Raw genomic sequence first — 20,798 nt, 5'->3', positions numbered from 1 at the left:
ACTGTAACATCAGACAAGAACATCAAAGAGCATCAGACAGAAACACCAGATTCATGTTTTTTAATTTATTTTCAGGCTTTCATCATTAAAAAATACAAAGATACAAAATGCCCTGTGATTTAAGGATAGCTGGGGGGTAATAGTTCATATGTTCAACTGATAACATTTTGTTTGTAATCTGGATCTGCCTCAAATTTTCCCTTCAGTCTTTTTCTTCAAATGTTTTGCTCTATGACATCACAACAATCTGCTAGTGAGAATGCCCCCCCCCCCCCCCCCCCCCCCCCATGCGTTAGCAGAGCTGCACACTTGGTAATTCCAATTATACATGGCAGGTAAATGTTGGAAAAAAAAAATCAGCATTTGATATTTTCAAAAATTCTAATGCAAAATTGTGTAATGTGACTGGCAACTTGAAGTGACATTTTTACTAAAATACTTCACTCATCTTTTTTACTTTAAATGTTTCTGTCATTTTAATGATATATTTTAAGAATAAGAAACATTAAATAACTAAGTATATTAACTATTTTCTAAACTGTACACTCAAAAAACTAATGAATTGGATTAACTCAACTGCAGGATTTCCGTCTAATAAATATATGTTGCCCCAACTCAAAGCACATCCATGCAAAAATAATTTAATTTAATTTAATTTAATTTAGTTGGGACTATGTATATTTATTATATGGAAATCCTACCTATAGTTGAATTGAGTTCATCAAGTGAGTCATTTGTTTGTGTGTAGAAAATGGAATTTTGAAAACAAATTTTACTTAACTTTCACCATTGTCAATTTTTTAAAGTCTTGCATTGAGAAAATCTGAATCACTGTAATCTGTAATCACTGTTTTACAGTAATTCTACACAGATTTGTATTTTTTCATAACAATAAGGAATTATTTATAATTAAATAATTTTTTTGAATTTTCAACATTATATTTCTTAATTTTGTTTCTCCATACGTTTAAACCTTTAACAAAGAGCTTTTTTAACAAAACATTTTAATGGTATTCTATTTGAATATTTTTGTCATTGCTTAAAATACTACAGTGAAACCTTCTGATTTTAGACTTTTTTTTGGGGGGGGGGGTGAATATTTTTTGGCATTGTTAAATTTATAAAATTAAGTCTATACATATTGGACTTTTTGAATATTTTTATCAGTAATAAATTCCAAAAGTGAAACTTTTAGATACTGGCCTTTTGTAAAGGATTTTTTATTGTATTTTATTCAGTTTTATGTATTTATCATTGTTGAATAACTAAAGTGAAACCTTGACGTCTTCTGCTTTTTTTGTGTGATTTCTATCTTTTTTTATTGTCAATTTTATTGAAATTTTTATAGAATGGACTTTTTGTGGCTTTTTAGAATATTTTTTGTCATTGTTAAATTAACTAAAAATATATATATTGGAGGTTTTATTTTTTTTTTTAGCCATTATTAAATTTCTAAAGTTAAACCTTTATATAATGGACTTGTTTATCATGGAATTTTTTTTAGAATACATTTTGTCATTGTGAAATTTCTAAAGTGAAACCTTTAGAGAATTAAGACAATTCTGGAAAGTGGGAAACATTTGAGTTGATTGCAACTGGTGTCGTGTTGCTCAACAAAAAGACGACGTTTTCAAAAAGTCTCTTTTTAAGAACGCCTCTTCTTCTCGGCACCGCTTCTTCTCCTGCTGCGCGTGCGCGTCAACGTGCGACCTTTGCTCCGTGGCACCCACAGGACGCAGAACTCGCTTCTCCTTCCTCTCCAAACCTCATCCGCACAAAGAATGAGGGTCGATGTGTCGCTCTTGTGGCATACCTGACCTCGTTCACATAAAGAATGAGAGTCATCTTGGCATGGACGGGACAAGAGGCGACGGTCACGGCGCGAGGGGCCCCCAGGGGGGCCCGGCGCCACGCTGCCTGGACGGGAATCCTCCTCAGGAGTTTCCAGGGATGAGCAGAAACAGCGTCATCCTGCTCGTCAGGATGACAATTTCCAGACTAGAAGCTTTGCAGCATCTGATCAGAGAGGAGCAGAGATCCGGATCAGCGCTCGGGGAGGCTGATCTCTGGAACCCAGTCGTTGAGCCGGCGGCTCTCCTCACAGAACAGGTGCAGCTTCTCCAGAGCGGGGTCCTCCCAAGAACCATCAGACGGGTTCTGTTCAAACAAGAAGAGGAGCACAGATTTAATCACACAACATGCGTCACTGAAATGCGCGTTAGTGGAGCGGCGCGTACCGTGATGAGGACGCAGTGCGCGTCTTCGAGCTGCACCGCCTTGTCTCCTACGATCTCCACCAGACGCTGCATGTCGCTCACTCTCACGATGCTGATGTCGTTGTCAAAGCAGAACGACTGGATGAGGGTGAAGTGGATCTGGAGAGCGATGTCGCACTCGAACTCCTCATCCATGGCCAGGACGCAGAAAGACACGCTGTCCGGGTCGCTGTGGAAACGCAACGGTTCTGTCAGCTGCTGATGGATCCGATCCACCTGTCTGCTTCACACAGTTTAGTTTACTTACTCAGTCATGATTTTGGCGCTCTCGTGGACTCCCACCGTGATTCGGTTGTCTGTCTGAGCGCACAGCAGAGCTTCCTTCAAAGACTTTCCGGCGGACTGCATCCTGACGTCACACTTCGTCTGATCTGCTCGCAAACTCCAGAGAAGAAGGTTCATGCTGCCTGCTGAACCCTGACACTCTTTATACCGGACAGCCGGCACGCGCTCGCTCCGTGATTGGCTGTTTGTGGGAACAATGACTACAACAGCACGCCGGCCGCCGCCCACCCTGAAGGACACGTGCCTTTAGAAAAGTCTTCAGACCACAGGGGCCGCTTTGATTAAAAGGATCAGGTTTTTAAGATGTGGCCTTTGAAGATCTTTTCAGCATTTATGAAACCACACATGAACCTCAGAATGTCCCCAGCAAACGTCTGGAGGACAACCAAGAATTCCACCACAAACTGTAGAACACACTCTGCTCCAGCCGATTAGTTTATAATGAATTGTTAGTGGCATTTTGTGGATATTTTTGCTTCTTCATTTGCAGTTATAGGCAAAAGTTTACATGCGTTTCCCAGGGGGTCACCAATTTACACCAAAATAAATGAAAGGCTGATTCATTGTCTGCACCACAATATAAATGTAGAAGGAGGCAGCAGATAGAAATGTGACAGGTCCACTTTAAAGGGAGCGCTCCGTAACTAGGAACAAGGATGAAACCATAAATCTGAACTTGATCTGGGGGTGAGAAGAATGGCTCTGCCTCACCTGCTGCAGCCACGTGAAACATGCCTTTGTATAGAGAGATTGTGAGCCAAGAAGTCTCATGGCCTCCCTTTTTGACACATTTTCTGGATAATGAGTGAAGCAATCTACTGAAATTTTTACCTCCGCCAAGGAGGTTATGTTTTCGGTCGCGTTTGTTTGTTTGTCTGTCTGTTTGTCAGCAGGATAACTCAAAAAGTTTTGAACAGATTTTGATGAAATTTTGTGGAGTGGTTGGAAATGACAAGAGGAACAAGTGATTAAATTTTAGTGCTGATCCGGATCACAATCCGGATCCAGGAATTTTTTAAAGTATTCTTCACCATTGCGGGATAGGGGGAATTTGACATTCTAGTTTCTAACTCCACAAAAACAAGGCAGAAAGGCTTGAAAAAAATTAGGGTGTAACATAGTCAAATGTTCTATCACACAACAAAGTTTGGTGATGATCGGATCCGGATTCCGGATCTGGTGAATATGAATATGCAAAAATATAGGGAAAATAGAAAATATGTCAGTGTGAGGTGACAAATGAAGCTAGAGATGCACAACTAACACCAAATTGTAGCTGAATCTGTACTGATTCAGTAAGGTGTCATCGGATTTGATGTAGCTTCAAATGTTATGGAGCTAGATCATGAAGAAAACCGCCATTACCGAAAAATTCTTTTTATACAATAACTTTTGATCTACTAAAGACATAAAAGTGATTCCAAGTTCTAGTGGTATGTTTTCATGGTCAAGGATGTCAAATATAAAGGAAAGAAAAGTGTATGTATCATAGTTTTGGTTGTAACACTGAATTGTTGAATAGATCACTGTGCCAAGGAGGGAATCTCTTTATGGTCAGTGACCCTATGGCCTTGTTTAGTGTTTCATAAATGTTAAAAAAAATTCATATATTTGCAGTTTAGTTGAATAATAAATTGAATTTTGTCTCTTATTTGTTTTTGTCTATAAGCACATGTAATATCAATATCAGTGCTCAGATGACAGTAGCTTCTGGGAAAGGTGCAAGTTGCAATAAACTGTGATGCCAAGCGTTAAGGATACATGCTATCCAGTCACAGTAGATGAAACTTTTTTACTACTGAGCAAACATCATTGTTAGACTTTTTTAGGTTCAATGATTCCACGGCGTGTAGATGTTATGGCGTCAGTGACCCCATGGCCTTGGCAGAGGTTTGCACTCTCTCAGTGCTTCTAGTTCAGTATAAGTTTTGGCTGCAGGGTAATGGTAAATGGACTGCATTTATATAGATATCAGACACTGAAATCGCTTTACAAATAATGCCTCACATTCACCCCGATGTCAGGGTGCTGCCATGCAAGGCGCTCACTACACACCGGGAGAAACTAGGGGATTAAGGACTTTGCCCAAGGGCCCTTAGTGATTTTCCTGTCAGGCTGGGATTTGAACCGAGGACCCTCTGGTCTCAAGCCAAATGCTTTAACCACTAGACTATCACCTCCTCTTAATGTCAATGCATGATGATTTTGCAGTTGGAAGGTCAAAGGGCAAGGCTCCTAAAAGCATGTTTAACATACACATTGCTTATGATTACAAAAACTTGTGCTAGAAACTCCAAGTTGTTAGCAAACTTGGCATGTATGCTTGACTCCAAGAATCCTGCTGATTTGGGGCTCAGGAGGTCAAAGGTCATAGTACTGGAAGTATTGTAACCTCAGCAGTTGAGTTGTAAGGACCATTATCACATATTACAACAAAAATCTGCCCTATACTCGGAAACCAGCCGTCATGATATACAAGAAAAAATAGGGCTGATGAATCATACACTTGTCCTATCAATTTTACTGCCCTGGAAAGTCTGGCAACAAAATCAGGGCAATACAAATCTTAAAACAGGGTGATACAAAAAAAGATGTTGAAAACACCAGGCTTACATACCATTAGCTGAGTGATACCCAGATGTGAGATCTTGTAGATGTTTGTGATTGTTTCACCTTTGACAGAAACATTGCTAGGCAACCCCCATCCCACTCTGCTTTGAAAGTCAGTCAGGTTCATAAGGCTTTGAACATCTCCCCTGTCCAGCTCTTTATTATGTTAATGGTTGCTATAGCCAACAATGCTTGAAATGTCTGTATATAAAACCATCAACAGCATCAAAGACAAAATTGAGTCACATTAAAGCATTTTTATAGTGCAGCAGATAAGTGAAACAATCATGCAAATGGTGATCAAAGCATCAAATTCAGCAGAAATACTCCTTAGACATTCTTCTTTTGAGAAAACCGATTGGCCACTTGACTTTTCAATCTGTGGCCAGGTAGGGGTCAATTGAAGAATTACACAGAGGTCAAAATTAAAAGATGCTCCAATCATATTGAAAAATATTCCACATTATTTGCCTGATCATAAAGATTCCAAAAAGGTATAGTTTGGACTATCTGTGACTGAATTCTATGGAGTTACGGGATAAAAACAGCAAGAATGGTGACAAAGGTCAGTGTCATTTTGTACAGGGGTCAAAAGTTAAAGTTGTTCCAATTTTGGTAAAAAGTGATGCAAATTATTGGTTGAGCTAATTGGATTAATAAATGGAATAGTGTTGACAGTGTTGAATGCTTGGTCTCCAAAGTAAAGGTCAAACAAGGTCTACGTCTATTGGATTCTATGACGTGACATATGTTACCCTGTAACATGATAAATAAGGATTATACATAGTCCAAACTATTCCTTTTTAAAAGTGTGTTAACTCAACTAGTATTGTGCATCACTTTTTACCAAAATTGGAGCAATTTTAACTTTTGACCCCTGTACAAACCGACACTGACCTTTGTCACCATTCTTGCTGTTTTTATCCTGTAACTCCATAGAATTCAGTCACAGATAGACCAAACTATACCTTTTTGGAATCTTTATGATCAGGCAAATAATGTGGAATATTTTTCAATATGATTGGAGCATCTTTTAATTTTGACCTCTGTGTAATTCTTTAATTGACCTCTACCTGACCACCGATTGAAAATTCAAGTGGCCAATCGATTTTTTTTTTTTTTCAAAAGAGGATTGCCTGAGAAGTATTTCTGACTAATTTGATTCTTTTATCACCATTTGCAGGATTCCCCTCTAAATATTCTCTTATCCACTGCACTATTAATCTTTCTCAATGAACTTTCATGTTGACCGGTCAATACTTTTATCTGGTTAACATTAGAAGTTCATGCTTGCTAAGTATTTGGACAGGAAGGAAGGAAGAATGTGTTGGGGGACATGTGTGTGTGTGTGTGTGTGTGTGTGTGTGTGTGTGTGTGTGTGTGTGTGTGTGTGTGTGTGTGTGTGTGTGTGTGTGTGTGCGTGCGTGCGTGCGTGCGTGCGTGCGTGCGTGCGTGTGTGTGTGCGGTTGCGCATGTATGGGGGGTTGCACCAATTCTTGTAGCTGAGCAAAAGACCAGTCATCTGCGGACACACACACAAAACTGACTTTTAAGCTGGGACAATTAAAAATATTCTTTGTGAAACTAGACGTGGCAGCAGACTGATTAGCAAGTCAAGTCTGGGAGCATGCGCTGGTGCTGTGCTTTGCCACATTCACACCACAGAACCGCATTGGGTCCTGGATGGCCAAATGCTGACACTTCTTCAAAATGTAACTGACACTCCTCATCATATCTCCAAGAGTGATTGGGTTACTAATAATAGTTATCAATACTAATAAAAGCTTTGACAAACATCACAGACTTCACAGGAACTCACAACTGTGTGTAATGAAAAGGGGAAAACAATTCTAAAAGTAAAAAAAAATACAAAACTGTTTGGAAACGTTTGACAACAACTGGAAAAGGTATTGAGGAGAACAATGTCTTGAAGCCCCTATGACTTTATTATTTTATTCCATAGTGGGACTGTTGATGGGAGTTTTTTTTTTTTACCAAAATGAGTGACAACATTAAAAAGTGTATTAGAACACCCGTAAATGTGGCTTTTGTTCGTCATCAGGATTAAATTCACTTTGTTGATCAGTGGCACGCGCTGCTGCTTTGCATGCGTAAAACCGGGCCTCACCCGAGGCGCGTGGCATCTGGAGATGCCTGCACGCTTTATCTGTCTGTCTGCATCACTCTCTATAGCAACCGAGACATCCCATCTGTCCCTGAGGGTGATTGCGGCGCTGGTGGGAGGGGCGCAACTAAAGCGCACGCAGCACCTGCTGAGCGTAAAGTCTGCACGCGATGCAGTTTTACATCAGGCTGCAAATTAACCGTTTTTACAAAGAGCAAAACTGACTTTAAAAAAGTCTGCATTTCTTACTGATTTACAATAAATGCATTCATGCAATTAATGTAAAATAAACTTTGTATACCCCCTCCCTCGTGCTCAGTCCACTTTTGGACACTAAAAAGTAAAATGCTTAAGGAAAAAAATGTTGGCATGCTGCTACAGGGTTTAGACACTTTTATCCTCACAAAAAGGCTCGAGGCTTTGCCTGGTCGCTGCAGGTCACCAGCTTTGACCACCAACACCTGTCGCGCGCTGCTCCGTCCGGCAGATGTTGCCTCACCAACAATAGGTCTGTATCGATTTTGCACGCGCCTGTCCTGCGGCCATGCAAGCCGATCCTTCCTCAAACAGCTCAAGGTCTGAGCTCCTCTGTCATCTGGATCAACACCAAATTTTGCTCACCCCCCCCCCCCCCCCCCCCCAAATACTTAAAAAAAAACACCTGACGGCTGCTCGTGTTTGACCAATAAAGTCGAGATAAGCGTTTTGTTGCAAAACACAATACATTCAGTTTACAGCTCCAACTTCAGGTGATTTTTATCTGCTGCTGTGGCCCTGCGCGGGCCTGTCGAGCATCTGGAGACAACACGTCATTTTCAAACTTCTTCTAACGCTATGAATTCTAATGTAATCAAAACTCAGACAGCAGGCTGCAGAATGTAGAGGCTCGTGGACAAAAGACGGTCTCACCCCCTGACCCGAGTTTAAGGGGAAAGGAGGAGGGGTTGACTCATAGCGACAGGTCTCCATCTGCCGCTTTGCCTTCCGCAGAACAATAGCGCAGAATCTATCACTGCCAACCTGTGTCTCTTCTGCACCGCCTCTGCACCCCCCCCCACCCCCTTTTTTTTTCACGGAGTGGTGGCAGCAGGCCTGACCTGATGTAAAAGGCGTTATGAGTGATGCTCAAATCCTAAAAGTGCAAGTAGAGAGCCAACAGAGGCAAAAAGAGCCGTGCGTAATTTACGCGGCGGTATCATCAGACGGTCTGGTGAAAGATCTGTTTTGACTTATTCGTTTCCTCAAATGAAATAAAATAAGTACAAAGCCTGCAGAGGAACCGTTAAACAAGTCGAATAAGTGAAATATGAGCCTTAGTGAATTACGCACATGTAGCAGCAGACGCCACCTGATGCAGGAACGTTTGAGTTTATTGAATATTAAAAAGTGTGCAGAGAAACAGTGGACTGATGAATAAAGAATCATGAGTATTACGCATCGCAAAAGTATAAAACGTGGAGAGAAGCTGTAATATCGGCTGAGCAGACAGCTGCAGTAATTTCTCTCCACGCATTGTTAACATTTGAATTTCTGTGAGTTTAGACTTAAGCCAGCAGATAAAACCTGGTGCGACTGTTTGTTGTAAATGACAACAGCTCTGTAATAAGTCAAACTGGCGACATGTGATCCGTGCATAATTTACACACCGCCTGCAGCTGGGTTGATAAAAGTGCATGACTACCTCAGACAAACACAAAATATGCACAAAAGTTTGAAATAAAGTGCTCAATCACTCAAAGACCAGTGCGTAAAAGTTCTGTTGCCTGAGTGAAAACTATCTGTAACAACTTTATAGAATTTAGTCCATGTGCTCTTTAAAGTCCCCAGTGTAATAAATGAAAGGAGTTTTTGGGGGGACAGCTGATGGTCACGTGGTCCGCATGGGCCACAGTCTAGATTGTGCAGCACGCCCAGCGTTCTGGCACGCGCTGGCAATTTGCATTTGTATGGGGACCACGATAACAGAGGACTTCTGCGCGCACAATGAGGCCGATTTTATGGCCAGATTCGAGGACACAGATGGCACCGTCCACCTGCCCTTTCTCTCTGCAGTTCACGCAGATTACACTTTCTCCACCAATTGCAATCTTAAAAAAAGGCATAAAAACCACACTTAGAGGGTTATGAGTTTATGTTCTGGTTGTAGAGAGTTGATTTGTTCTTATTTACAACTTGGTTCAAACAAGGGTTTTAGGGTAAAGGATGCAGAGACCGTTTTCTTTGCAAAAACTTTTAAACGTTCTGTGGTGTGCAGCGAGGTGGTTTCTCTGTATAATTCAAAATTCTTAAAATAAAGCTATTTTAAGTGTCTAGGCGGAGCGCGCCTGGCTCAGTGACATCCATCAATCTGCCACGAGCCGAAGTGTGACAATAGCATTATCATACCAATACACTGCTGAGCTCAGCCAATCAGAGCGCAGCGCTTTCACTGAGCTGCACGAGATGGACGACATAAAAGAGAGACACACTCGGCTGTGACAGCACTCTGCTCTTCGAATTTATCGTGTCACAAACTCTGTTGTGGAATATCTACCATTATCTTCATCATGACTTTTGAGGAGGTTCTGATCCAGAAGCCCACCGAACGGGCTCAGAGCTCCGGCACAGCCATGGAGGAGGTGTTGGTTTCCGCTAAAGACAACGACTGCCTGACCGTGGGTGTCTACGAGTGCGCAAAAGTTATGAATCTGTAAGTATTAGCACTTTTTTTCTCCTTTTCCCATCATGTCACGGATATTGTACCATTTTTTTTTAAACTTTGCATGAAACCTCATTCACTTGATTGCTTTATTTTTGTCTCGCAGCGACCCGGACAGCGTGTCTTTCTGCGTCCTGGCCATGGATGAGGAGTTCGAGTGCGACATCGCTCTCCAGATCCACTTCACCCTCATCCAGTCGTTCTGCTTTGACAACGACATCAGCATCGTGAGAGTGAGCGACATGCAGCGTCTGGTGGAGATCGTAGGAGACAAGGCGGTGCAGCTCGAAGACGCGCACTGCGTCCTCATCACGGTACGCGCCGCTCCACTAACGCGCATTTCAGTGACGCATGTTCTGTGATTAAATCTGTGCTCCTCTTCTTGTTTGAACAGAACCCGTCTGATGGTTCTTGGGAGGACCCCGCTCTGGAGAAGCTGCACCTGTTCTGTGAGGAGAGCCGCCGGCTCAACGACTGGGTTCCAGAGATCAGCCTCCCCGAGCGCTGATCCGGATCTCTGCTCCTCTCTGATCAGATGCTGCAAAGCTTCTAGTCTGGAAATTGTCATCCTGACGAGCAGGATGACGCTGTTTCTGCTCATCCCTGGAAACTCCTGAGGAGGATTCCCGTCCAGGCAGCGTGGCGCCGGGCCCCCCTGGGGGCCCCTCGCGCCGTGACCGTCGCCTCTTGTCCCGTCCATGCCAAGATGACTCTCATTCTTTATGTGAACGAGGTCAGGTATGCCACAAGAGCGACACATCGACCCTCATTCTTTGTGCGGATGAGGTTTGGAGAGGAAGGAGAAGCGAGTTCTGCGTCCTGTGGGTGCCACGGAGCAAAGGTCGCACGTTGACGCGCACGCGCAGCAGGAGAAGAAGCGGTGCCGAGAAGAAGAGGCGTTCTTAAAAAGAGACTTTTTGAAAACGTCGTCTTTTTGTTGAGCAACACGACACCAGTTGCAATCAGCTCAAATGTTTCCCACTTTCCAGAATTGTCTTAATTCTCTAAAGGTTTCACTTTAGAAATTTCACAATGACAAAATGTATTCTAAAAAAAATTCCATGATAAACAAGTCCATTATATAAAGGTTTAACTTTAGAAAATGGATTAAAAAGTTTAAAATGCTGCAAATTCATTTTCTTTATAAAAAAAAGTGTGGATTTTGTAGATTAAATAACAAAAACGTGACTCAGTATTTTGTTGGAAAGAATATAACAAACTAATTTATCAGTTCCTTAAGTATTAACTGTAGAATTTGATGGAAACTAAGTGAAAATGTTTAATAAAGAACAAGACAGAAAAAAGCCCATGTGTTTGGTGTTTTCACTTTCAGACTTGAAGCTGGACAAATGTTTAAACCTCAGCAGGTTGACAAAGGAGGCGCTATAAGGCCTGTCAGCACTCCGCCCTCCTCTTGGCGCTAATCTGCATGTGTATGGCGCAGCGCACAATAGCGTGTCAGCTCCAGCGCCCCGCACAGTGCGCCTATTGTCCGCGCTGCAGATGTCTCCTGCAGCCACGCCGCACCATCTGCCGCCTCCTGCAGGAGGGAGCGAGGGGGGCGGGGTCCAGTGCCAAAAAAGGGGTTGCCAGGTCGGTTTGGACCGGTTTACAAGAGTCCAGAATATCATCTGGTGCCCTGCCAGCAAAACACTGACACTTTTTGGTGTGTTTGACTGCAGCAGCAGCCACCACCTGCTCTGAGTCCAGACAATGAAGCGTGCGTGACTCACGAAGGCTTTTATTTACAGTTTACTGACCAGTAAGAGAGAATGCAAGAAGCAGGGGTGGTGGCCAAGTGGTTAATGCGCTTGGTTTCAGTTCAGAAGGCTCCGGGTTCCAATCCCACCCCTGCCACATTTCTCCATGTAATGTGGAGTTGCGTCAGGAAAGGCATCTGGTGTAAAACCTGTGCCAATTCAACATGCAGATCCAACTTGGATTTGCTGTGGCAACCCCGAGTGCAAACAAGGGAGCAGCCGAAGGGACTTACTTTAAGAGAGAATGCAAGAGGTTGATGTGCCCCCCCACCCCCATTTAACAAGCCTACATTAGAGATGCTCACTGCTGAATTCATGCAGATCAACACATGATGTATGTCTACTAGACAAATTTGGAGGTTTGAAGCCAATCTACGCTGTGCACTGAAAAAAGAACCAACTTAAAAGGTTTTTCAATTGGTAGCACATAAGTTAATTAAGTTGTTTGAACTTAAGTTCGTAAGTTAGATCAACTCAAATGAACAAACTTAAGTTCAAACAACATTCATTTCGATGTTACCAATTGAAATTATTCATTTCGGTTGGTTCAACATTTCTCTTTTTTCAGTGTACAATTTGCAAGTGTTTTCAAAGATACACAAGTTGACCAGCAATATTCAATTTATTTTACTCTGCCAGACAGCTTGTTGTCTGTTGTTTTTTTTTTCCAACCCAGTCTCATGGATCGTCGTGATTGAGCAGCACGAAATATACATTAACTATTGGTTTGTCATTTTGTCACAAAAAGTGTAAAATCTTTGTCATGGCAGCATAAATTCATTCTAATTAATTCCGTGATGGCTGCAAGTAATTAAAAGTGCAGCGGGGGGTGGGGGTGGTTATGGTTAGGGTTGGGGGAAGGAGTAGGGTTACTAATAGTGAGTTAAAAAAAAAAACCCCAGTCACAAAAATTTGAATCATTTCGTGATGGGAGCACGAAAAAAGTGTGACACTAGGCTGTCTTTTTTGTATATAAAATCTTATTCAAGGCCCAGAGTGCCATTGGATCAGTGCTTATCCTCAGAGATCGATGGCTGCATGCAATGAAGGGCTGAGATCGTGCAGGTTTCTCTTCCTCGCGGTCACCTCAGCGGGTGATTTTGTAGGAGCGCTTCTCATTAGTGGTATAGTTTAATATTTCTAATTCATGGCATAAGTGAAAATACAAATTCCTTAAGATTGGTGATCAAGCATGGCATGTAGATGAAGGCTGACCCCAGAATTGTTTGCACTGGCAAAGATCAAGGTCATTGGGGTCAGAATTGTTTTGTTTTTTCTTGGCTCCAATGTCCATCAAATGTAGCAGACATATGGAGGAGGCATCTGGAATTGCCCAGGCAAGGTCAAAATGGCTAAAAGTCAATCATTAAAGAGTGAAACTCATTGGGTTAAAGGTCAAAATTGAAATTTTTCAGTGATTTGCACCACACTTGGCACACATATGGAGGTGATCATGGAGGATGATGTTTTTGTTTCACTGATTATTCTGATTAAATTCTTTATGAAGATTGTTCTGCTGCCCTCGACTCTGTGCCGTGCGTTCTTTCACCGCCGTTATCTAAAATACACAAAAAGGGACTTTGTGACATCACTTTATTTGATATTTAATGGCCAACAGAAGAGTCTTTCAAACTTTTCTTGCTGAAACAAGTGAACACTTCAAATCTGTTGCAGAAACAATTTTTGAAATGTTCATTCTGAACATTGAGCAGAAAATCTTCCTGGTGTCTCATCTCCCATCATCTGACATATCTTTCATTCACAGCATGTCACAGGAAGGCCTCATTCAGTGACACTAGCATTCATTTTAAAATGTTTTTCTCCACATCAGGTACAATTTGGAGTTAGTGTCTTGCTCAAGGACACTTCAACATGCAGACAGAAGCATCCAGGCTTGAAATCACAGAAATAACTGACTGTTCTATAAAACAAAGACCTCAAACATGTCATCTTCAGTTCTAGAAGCTGTGGTAGCCAGTGTTCAATATCTCACATTTATATGGGTTTTACAATGAATTAATATATGGGTATATTGAGAAATAATGATTGACTTTGAATGGGATTCAACCACACTGTTTACTGGACCGTGAGCTGGAAAAATAAAACCACCTTGAGTTCATTTCACAAGGCACTTCCACTTTCTTAAAATCTGAAACATAAACCTTTCTAAATTTAGGAAAAGGTTATGAACTGTGAAAAATTCTACAAGTATCTGTCACTGAAACGTAAGAAAATAAAAAAAAACAGGTACCTTATTTTCGAGAGTACACAGTAAAATCGCCAGTGTAAAACTAACACTGACAGTGAACATATGGTCCTACTCTGGCCAGAATGGGACCATATGGGAGGTGATGGTCTAGTGGTTAAGGCGTTGGGCTTGAGACCAGAAGATCCTCAGTTCAAATCCCAGCCTGACTGGAAAATCACTAAGGCCCCTTGGGCAAGGTCTTTAATCCCCAACTGCTCCCGGTGTGTAGTGAGCACCTTGTTTGGCGAATGTGAATGTGAGGCATTATTGTAAAGCACTTTGAGTGTCTGTTGCAGATGGAAAAGCGCTATATAAATGCAGCCATTTATATGTTCACTGTCAGTGTTAAATTAACACTGGTGATTTTACTGTGTGTAAGACGTACTTGTCGAAAAAATGCTTCTTCAAGAGGGAACAAACAGACCTTTTATGATCAATTTGGGATAAATTTTTGTGTATTGTTGTAGGGTACTTTTTGTTGTTTGAATTTATTGTTTTATTTGAGTTTATTTTGCTTCGTGCTTTGATTCCTGGGTAAGCTCTGTATAAATAGTTATTACAGTATAATTCTTATTATTCATAGTAAATGTTTTTTTTGGGGGGGTGGGGGTTGTATGTTATATATGAATCACACCAGAGTATAAGTTGCAGCACCTCCCAAACTAGTAAAAACAACAACAAAAGCAAAGCCTTATACTTTGGAAAATACATCAAATAAAATGTTCAATTCTTGAGATTTTGAGCAGGGCGGCTGGTTGAGAAACATCTCTGCTATGACAGTGTACACAGCTTGGAGGAGTGTCGGAGACCCCGATAGGCCCGGAGTCCCTCTCTTTTGGAATCCCTCACCATCCCTCGGACTACCGGAGGCGTGTCACAGCCCCTCCTTTTCTGGGCTTGGTGAAGCAGGATGCGGTAAACCCCTGTGATGGGGTTGCGGCTGTCCTTCGGCGGATTGTTCCGTAAGTGCTCGGTGGTAAAGCCGAGTTCCTTTAGTGCGCTCCAAACCTCCTCCTCCTCCTCTTCCATGTAGCTGCGCTCAGAGTGCAGCAGGCTTTGAAGAGCACTCGGTGGCTCTGGAGGCCCCCAACACCAGGGGTACTCTACATGCAAAAGCCAGTCACAGCCAAGCATCTGGTCCACTGCGTATCGTTCAGCGGGGATTGGCTTCAAGATGCCCCTGATGAGCCTCTGGCAGGGGCCGGGCACCCAGGGAGGGATGGTGTAGATGACTTCAATGATGCAATGGCGCAGCTTGCCCATGGTATCAGCACGGAACGGCATGGCGCCAGTCACCATGAAGAAAAGCATGACCCCCATGGCCCACACGTCCACCGGTGGCCCCAGGTAGCTCTCGTCCTTAAAGAGCTCTGGGGCGGCGTATGGTGGGGAGCCGCAGAAAGTGTCCAGGGCTTCATTGCGGTTTGAGACCCGAGTGCTGAATCCAAAATCTGCCACCTTCACACAACCGCTACTGGTAAAGAGAACATTCTCCGCCTTCAGGTCTCTGTGGATGATGTTGATGTTGTGCTGCAATGGCAAAACACACAAGATAGTTTGATATTTCTTAAAACACACCTCTGAGGAGGGAGGTTCTCAAATCAACAAATTTATAGCCACTTATCCACAACGAGAAATGGACTCTTCAGTTTTACTGTCCGTGAAACATTTCTGTTGCACTCACCAAATATTTGATTGCAGAGAGGATCTGAGAAAAGGTGATCTTGCTTGTGTTGTCAGGCAGTTTGCCCTCATTACAGATCTTGTTGTGGAGGTCTCCACCTCCTGCGTACTCCAGCACCAAGTACACTCGGCTGGGCATACACACCACCTCGTACAGACGGACCACATTGGGATGCTGCACCACCTCCATATTGCTGATCTCCCTGGACAACAGACGTTGGGTCTGGGTGTCCAGTCTAGATCTATCCAGAATCTTCAGGGCCACTTTATCTGCAGATGCAAGAGAAAAAAAACAAAGGATATGAAACATCAGTTTGGTTTTGGAGCCATCCAGAACTACAAATACTTAGACTCAGCACCTCGTCTTACCTTTTGTTAAGGCATGGAAAGCCAACTTGACCCGAGAGAATGTCCCGTAGCCAATCTCCCCACGGACCTTGTAGAAGCCCAGCCTACGGCCAATGACCAGCTCCTTGATGGTCTTCTCATCCTTGCACATGTCCACAGTGAGTTTCTGCAGAGGTGTCAGTGGCAGTGAGTCCTCTGGCTCTTCGTCCTCAGGGCTGGTGTCAGAACTGTCCGTCAGACTGTAGACGCTGTGGTGGAACTTGATGCCAGTAAACCGGTCCTGGCCTCCTAGCATAGCTGCAACAGCAGGTCATCTTAAACATATAATGAAACCAATCATATTATTTGTAAATGAAACAGTGTTTCAGATGTTTAATCCCAAAATGAAAAGGCCAGAGTGAAAAAGCTGCTATGTTTTTCTATTAACCTCAGTTTTATCTGTATTAACTTTACATTTTCCCTGAAGTTATATTGACTCAGCTTATACTTAGTATTGATGTGTTGTTCATGACTGATGGGATCTTACTGAACAAATCCACCACCAAAACTGTCTGCAATTGCTGTTTGTATTTTGAAGATATTGCCACAGACTAGTATTGTAGTACCTGAGTTTTGGCCTTGAGACCAACTTTTCACTTAGTCGGTCTCATCTCAAGAATTGAAAGCAATCTTCTCAAGCTTGACTCTGTCTCAGACTATAGACATTAATTAAAATTTATAATACCACTTATTATATTAATAATTATTCATTCATTGTAATGTGATCCATCAAAAAAGCTCGATATCTATCTCAGAGCCATTACAACATTTTCCAGTTTTAGTGTAATTTTTTGACCTTTTGTTCTTATAGTGTTCAAGTTGACCCCGACTAAGCTGCTCAGCCTGTCTTCATCCAGTAATTTCACTTTTGAATATTAACAGGGGTGATGTTAAGTCTAATTAAATTATTAAATTTATGGACTTGCTCAAGTGGTTGAGACCAAGTCAAGACAGAGCCAAAAGCATGGGTTTGGTTAACACTCGACCCTGTAAAATCTTGGTCCTGACTCGGACTCGATATAGGCGGGCCTGTCCCCATCCCTACCACAGACAATAGATATTGACCTTTGATTTGACCTTGACCTTTTGACATGCAACCTTGATGTGATGTGGGCTGCAATAGGATAGTCCACAGATTTTGTCCACCAAGTTAGTTTCAAATTGCTGCCTGGGTTGTGAAGATATGGCCATTAAAGTATTTTAAATAGTGACCTGATTTGACCTACAACCTTGATATGAGCTGTGTTGCAAGAGAATGGTTCGCAGAGTTTGTCCATTAAGTTTGATTGAAATTCCTCAAACAGACGCTGTCATTACAAATGCCTCATTCTACTTTCCCGGTCAGGTTAATGAATGAAACATTCTGAGTCTTTTCGGTCATAGATTCATTCATTCGACTCCTCCATCATTTGACTTGCTAAATCATTTGAAAATAGTAAGTGATCATGAAATAACTCAATACAGACAGCTTTGAACAATCAGTACCATCATTACTAAAGCTGTATTTCTCATATTTTGTGAAATATTCAAATCTGAGATGGAAAAAGGAATTTTCTACATGTTTTAATTTAGTACACTTTTAGAATTGTTTCAGTTAATTACATTTTATGTACATTCTACATTTGAGTTTAATATTTTATATAATGATTTTGTTGCCAAATTTTGCAGCATCTGTCATACAGGAGGGATTGCTATTCTTAATATAAGGCTTATTTTTTTAATTTGGTGGTGGTAGTGTTGGTGGGGGGGTCTTTTCAGAAAACCTTTGGAAAATTTGTGTATCTTGAGTAGAATACAAATTAAAGCAACATGAATCTGAACAACAGCATGATGGAGCTCATTCATCTTAACCTAAAGATGTGGATTATCAGACAGATAATGTTAACTGCCGTCACATAATCCTGAATACTTTGCACTGTAAAGAAAAAACTCAGTACAAAGTGGAACAAACATATTAAAGGTTTCAGTTTCTTACCAAGTTTCAAAGGTGAAGCTCAGCCGTAGAGTCCACTGCACCTGCAAAAACGTGCTTTTATTTTGGCCCCGCTGGTCGTCACAAACTGGATTTTCTTCATATTTGTAACAAAATGATGAAATCACTGATGATGACCTTTTGTTTGACAGAGCAGTGCTGTCACAGCGTGTCGTGCACGTCTCGCCCTTCTCAGACTGCACAGTGATGAGGAGGAACACAGGGCGGGCGGGTGGGCGGGGGTCAGTTTGTGTCATCAGCTGTTGGTACGGGTGTCCCTCGCCTGTCCCAAACCCTGCCCCACCTCTTTGACTAACACTGGATTAAAGCGGTGTCATGAACTTCAATCCTGTTTTAATCTACCTTCATCTCAATCCCTTCAAACTGTGAGCAATTCACTGTGGCCTCAATGAGGCTGACATTTAAAAAAGTGGTAAACTGCACCGGATTCATCATCACTTTGATTTGTTGATTCACAAAAACGTGTGTAGAAATAATTTGGCTGGTGCTGACCCAGAGATTAAATGTTGTGATCTGGTGTGAAGATGAAATGTTATGTAATGGTCTTACTTGATGATCCCAGAGAGATCACACTGTGTCTCTGGATGCTAAATGAGCACCTTAGATAATAAGATTAGAAAGCACAAGGTCTCAATCAGAGCTGCGTCCATTCAGGTGTAGTGTCCCCGTGAGGCAGAGGACACTGTGGAACAAATGTTATCAATGAGACAAATACATGATTGCCAATCAGACTTCTGCTCAAATTTCCTGTGGTGTTTGAAATCATGACAAAGAATGTAAACATTAATTGGGGCGTGGCCTCGATAAGCACTAGACTGCACTAAAATTGACAATTATGAAGCTCAGTTTTAATTTCAATGACTCAATTAGCTGTTTACATGGTTAATTAACTATTCTTTATAAAATATTATAAAATTCCCATCTCAGTTTGCTGTCATAGAGATGGCTTCAAATTATTTTCATTGGCCAAACAGTGTAAATTCCAGATATTCATGTCTTACAATCACATATAATGATTTTTATCTCCGATTTGGCCAGTTCAAATCTGGGTAAAAGCAGGTAAGAAGTAGTTAGAATTAGAATCAAATTCATTGGCATGTAAGTTCTCACATACAAGGAATTTGATGTGGTCTTACTGGTGTATGAACAACAATAAAAAGAAAAGGACAATATACTTCTGTAAGAAGTAAAGGAGTCGAGTTGACAAATAGGCAAAACTATGTTTGCTGTCAAATATAACATAGTGGAATAGGGCTGTGCAAAGGCATGCAGATGTACAGTACCTTTCAGTGCAGGGTAAATGGGTGTCTCTGGCATTATTTATAAGTCTAGTTGCGGACAGAAATAAGCTGTTTTTGTGTCTTTAGGTCTTAGTCCTGATGGACTAAACAGATCTTTCAAAAAACCTGAGATTGTAAAACAGTACAAGATTGTATAGACTGTATAGAACCAGTTAAAAAGAATAGCTAACTTTGACTTACTTTGTCTAACCTTGCCATTTTAACTCTGCTTTATAGAGCTAGTTAAGACTAATGGAAAACAAGCATAGTAGCTGGTTTAAATGAATCAAACATGTTTGGTGAAAAAAGTATGCACCAGTCTGTTAACAGTGTAGAGTATTTTTCTGTTATTTTTCACTGACTTCTTTGTCATTATCTCAGATTTTTCCTCATATTTTTCTCTCAAGTTTTTCTCTTCAATATTTATGGCAGTGATACCCAAACTGTGGCATCCTGCTGGGCCATGGACCACACTTTGGGTGTCACTGCCATAAACATTTATACTCCCGTCTCACATAGCAAGAATGTGGAGGAACCATTCCAACCCAACATGGCAAATATTGCCATAATCTGACACAGTCGGGAGGAAAAGAGGCATGGTCAGCCGTAGTCCGAATGCATCCGCACTACCTCGTGCACACCTGCAGGATGCAGCCCAAACATATTTCAGACAACAGACAGATGACAGACAGCTGTCAGACGGCACTGACATTGGAGCACTCACTCACTCACTCACTCACTCAAATCTCCTCTCATCCTCACATTCCCAGCGCTAAACTGACCTCTCATCAGTGTGTGTCTCACATGACGGAGTGCCCGCCTGTACGTGTGCAGAACAGGTGATCTGAGTGATGAGTGTGTGTCCACTCAGTTGCGCGTGTGTGTTCACAATGGCTGAACAAGCTGTGTGTGCCTGCATGTGTAGGACAGGTGAAAACAACCTTAAGACAAGACAAAACCAGAGACAGAAACAGCATGAGGACAAGACAAAACAGAGACAGAAAACAGCATCAGGACAAGACAAAAACAGAGACAAAAAACAGCGTCAGGACAAAACAGAGACAGAAAACAGCATCAGGACAAGACAAAAACAGAGACAGAAAACAGTGTCAGGACGAGACTAAACAGAGACAGAAAACAGCATCAGGACGAGACAAAAACAGGGACAGAAAACAGCGTCAGGACGAGACAAAACCAGAGACAGAAAACAGCGTCAGGACGAGACAAAACAGAGACAGAAAACAGCGTCAGGACGAGACTAAACAGAGACAGAAAACAGCGTCAGGACGAGACAAAACAGAGACAGAAAACAGCGTCAGGACGAGACAAAACCAGAGACAGAAAACAGTGTCAGGACGAGACAAAACAGAGACAGAAAACAGCATCAGGACAATATCCATGATGACAAAACAAACCCCTATTATTTAGAGTACAACAGGTGAAACGCATTTTG

The 20,798-nt window shown here is 41.9% G+C and overlaps 3 protein-coding genes across 3 annotated transcripts; 1 reads left to right on the top strand and 2 right to left on the bottom strand.

The window, feature by feature from the left end:
* Window positions 1-1,656: 1,656 nt before the first annotated feature.
* Window positions 1,657-2,765, bottom strand: LOC117529321 (growth arrest and DNA damage-inducible protein GADD45 gamma-like). The gene is made up of 3 exons (XM_034192069.1): window positions 2,524-2,765; window positions 2,238-2,445; window positions 1,657-2,157 (listed from the first exon to the last, which is right to left on the bottom strand). Exons 1-3 carry the CDS (start codon window positions 2,676-2,678, stop codon window positions 2,044-2,046), a joined length of 477 nt encoding a protein of 158 aa, XP_034047960.1. The 5' UTR covers window positions 2,679-2,765; the 3' UTR covers window positions 1,657-2,043.
* A 7,059-nt stretch (window positions 2,766-9,824) lies between these two features.
* On the top strand, window positions 9,825-11,291 carry gadd45gb.1 (growth arrest and DNA-damage-inducible, gamma b, tandem duplicate 1). The gene is made up of 3 exons (XM_034192827.1): window positions 9,825-9,985; window positions 10,101-10,308; window positions 10,389-11,291. The coding sequence occupies exons 1-3, from the start codon at window positions 9,843-9,845 to the stop codon at window positions 10,500-10,502; spliced, it is 465 nt and encodes a 154-aa protein (XP_034048718.1). The 5' UTR covers window positions 9,825-9,842; the 3' UTR covers window positions 10,503-11,291.
* A 3,393-nt stretch (window positions 11,292-14,684) lies between these two features.
* si:ch211-22d5.2 (serine/threonine-protein kinase NIM1) lies at window positions 14,685-18,185 on the bottom strand. Its single transcript, XM_034192321.1, has 4 exons — window positions 18,048-18,185; window positions 16,055-16,347; window positions 15,687-15,955; window positions 14,685-15,532 (listed from the first exon to the last, which is right to left on the bottom strand). Exons 2-4 carry the CDS (start codon window positions 16,326-16,328, stop codon window positions 14,774-14,776), a joined length of 1,302 nt encoding a protein of 433 aa, XP_034048212.1. The 5' UTR covers window positions 16,329-16,347; window positions 18,048-18,185; the 3' UTR covers window positions 14,685-14,773.
* Between the last annotated feature and the right edge of the window lie 2,613 nt (window positions 18,186-20,798).

Source organism: Thalassophryne amazonica, chromosome 17 (genome assembly GCF_902500255.1).
Source record: "Thalassophryne amazonica chromosome 17, fThaAma1.1, whole genome shotgun sequence".
Taxonomy (NCBI): Eukaryota; Metazoa; Chordata; class Actinopteri; order Batrachoidiformes; family Batrachoididae; genus Thalassophryne; species Thalassophryne amazonica.
Note: the sequence above shows the minus strand (reverse complement) of the source record. Positions and strands in the feature narration are given on the sequence as shown.

Coding starts and splice junctions, on each gene's coding strand:
- si:ch211-22d5.2 (XM_034192321.1), bottom strand. CDS start 16,328: ATGCTAGGAGGCCAGGACCGGTTTACTGGCATCAAGTTCCACCACAGC. Junction 15,956..16,054: donor TTTCCATGCCTTAACAAAAG/GTAAGACGAGGT, acceptor TTGCATCTGCAG/ATAAAGTGGCCCTGAAGATT. Junction 15,533..15,686: donor TCTCTGCAATCAAATATTTG/GTGAGTGCAACA, acceptor TTGCCATTGCAG/CACAACATCAACATCATCCA.
- LOC117529321 (XM_034192069.1), bottom strand. CDS start 2,678: ATGAACCTTCTTCTCTGGAGTTTGCGAGCAGATCAGACGAAGTGTGAC. Junction 2,446..2,523: donor AGCGCCAAAATCATGACTGA/GTAAGTAAACTA, acceptor GCGTTTCCACAG/CGACCCGGACAGCGTGTCTT. Junction 2,158..2,237: donor CGCACTGCGTCCTCATCACG/GTACGCGCCGCT, acceptor TTGTTTGAACAG/AACCCGTCTGATGGTTCTTG.
- gadd45gb.1 (XM_034192827.1), top strand. CDS start 9,843: ATGACTTTTGAGGAGGTTCTGATCCAGAAGCCCACCGAACGGGCTCAG. Junction 9,986..10,100: donor TGCGCAAAAGTTATGAATCT/GTAAGTATTAGC, acceptor TTTGTCTCGCAG/CGACCCGGACAGCGTGTCTT. Junction 10,309..10,388: donor CGCACTGCGTCCTCATCACG/GTACGCGCCGCT, acceptor TTGTTTGAACAG/AACCCGTCTGATGGTTCTTG.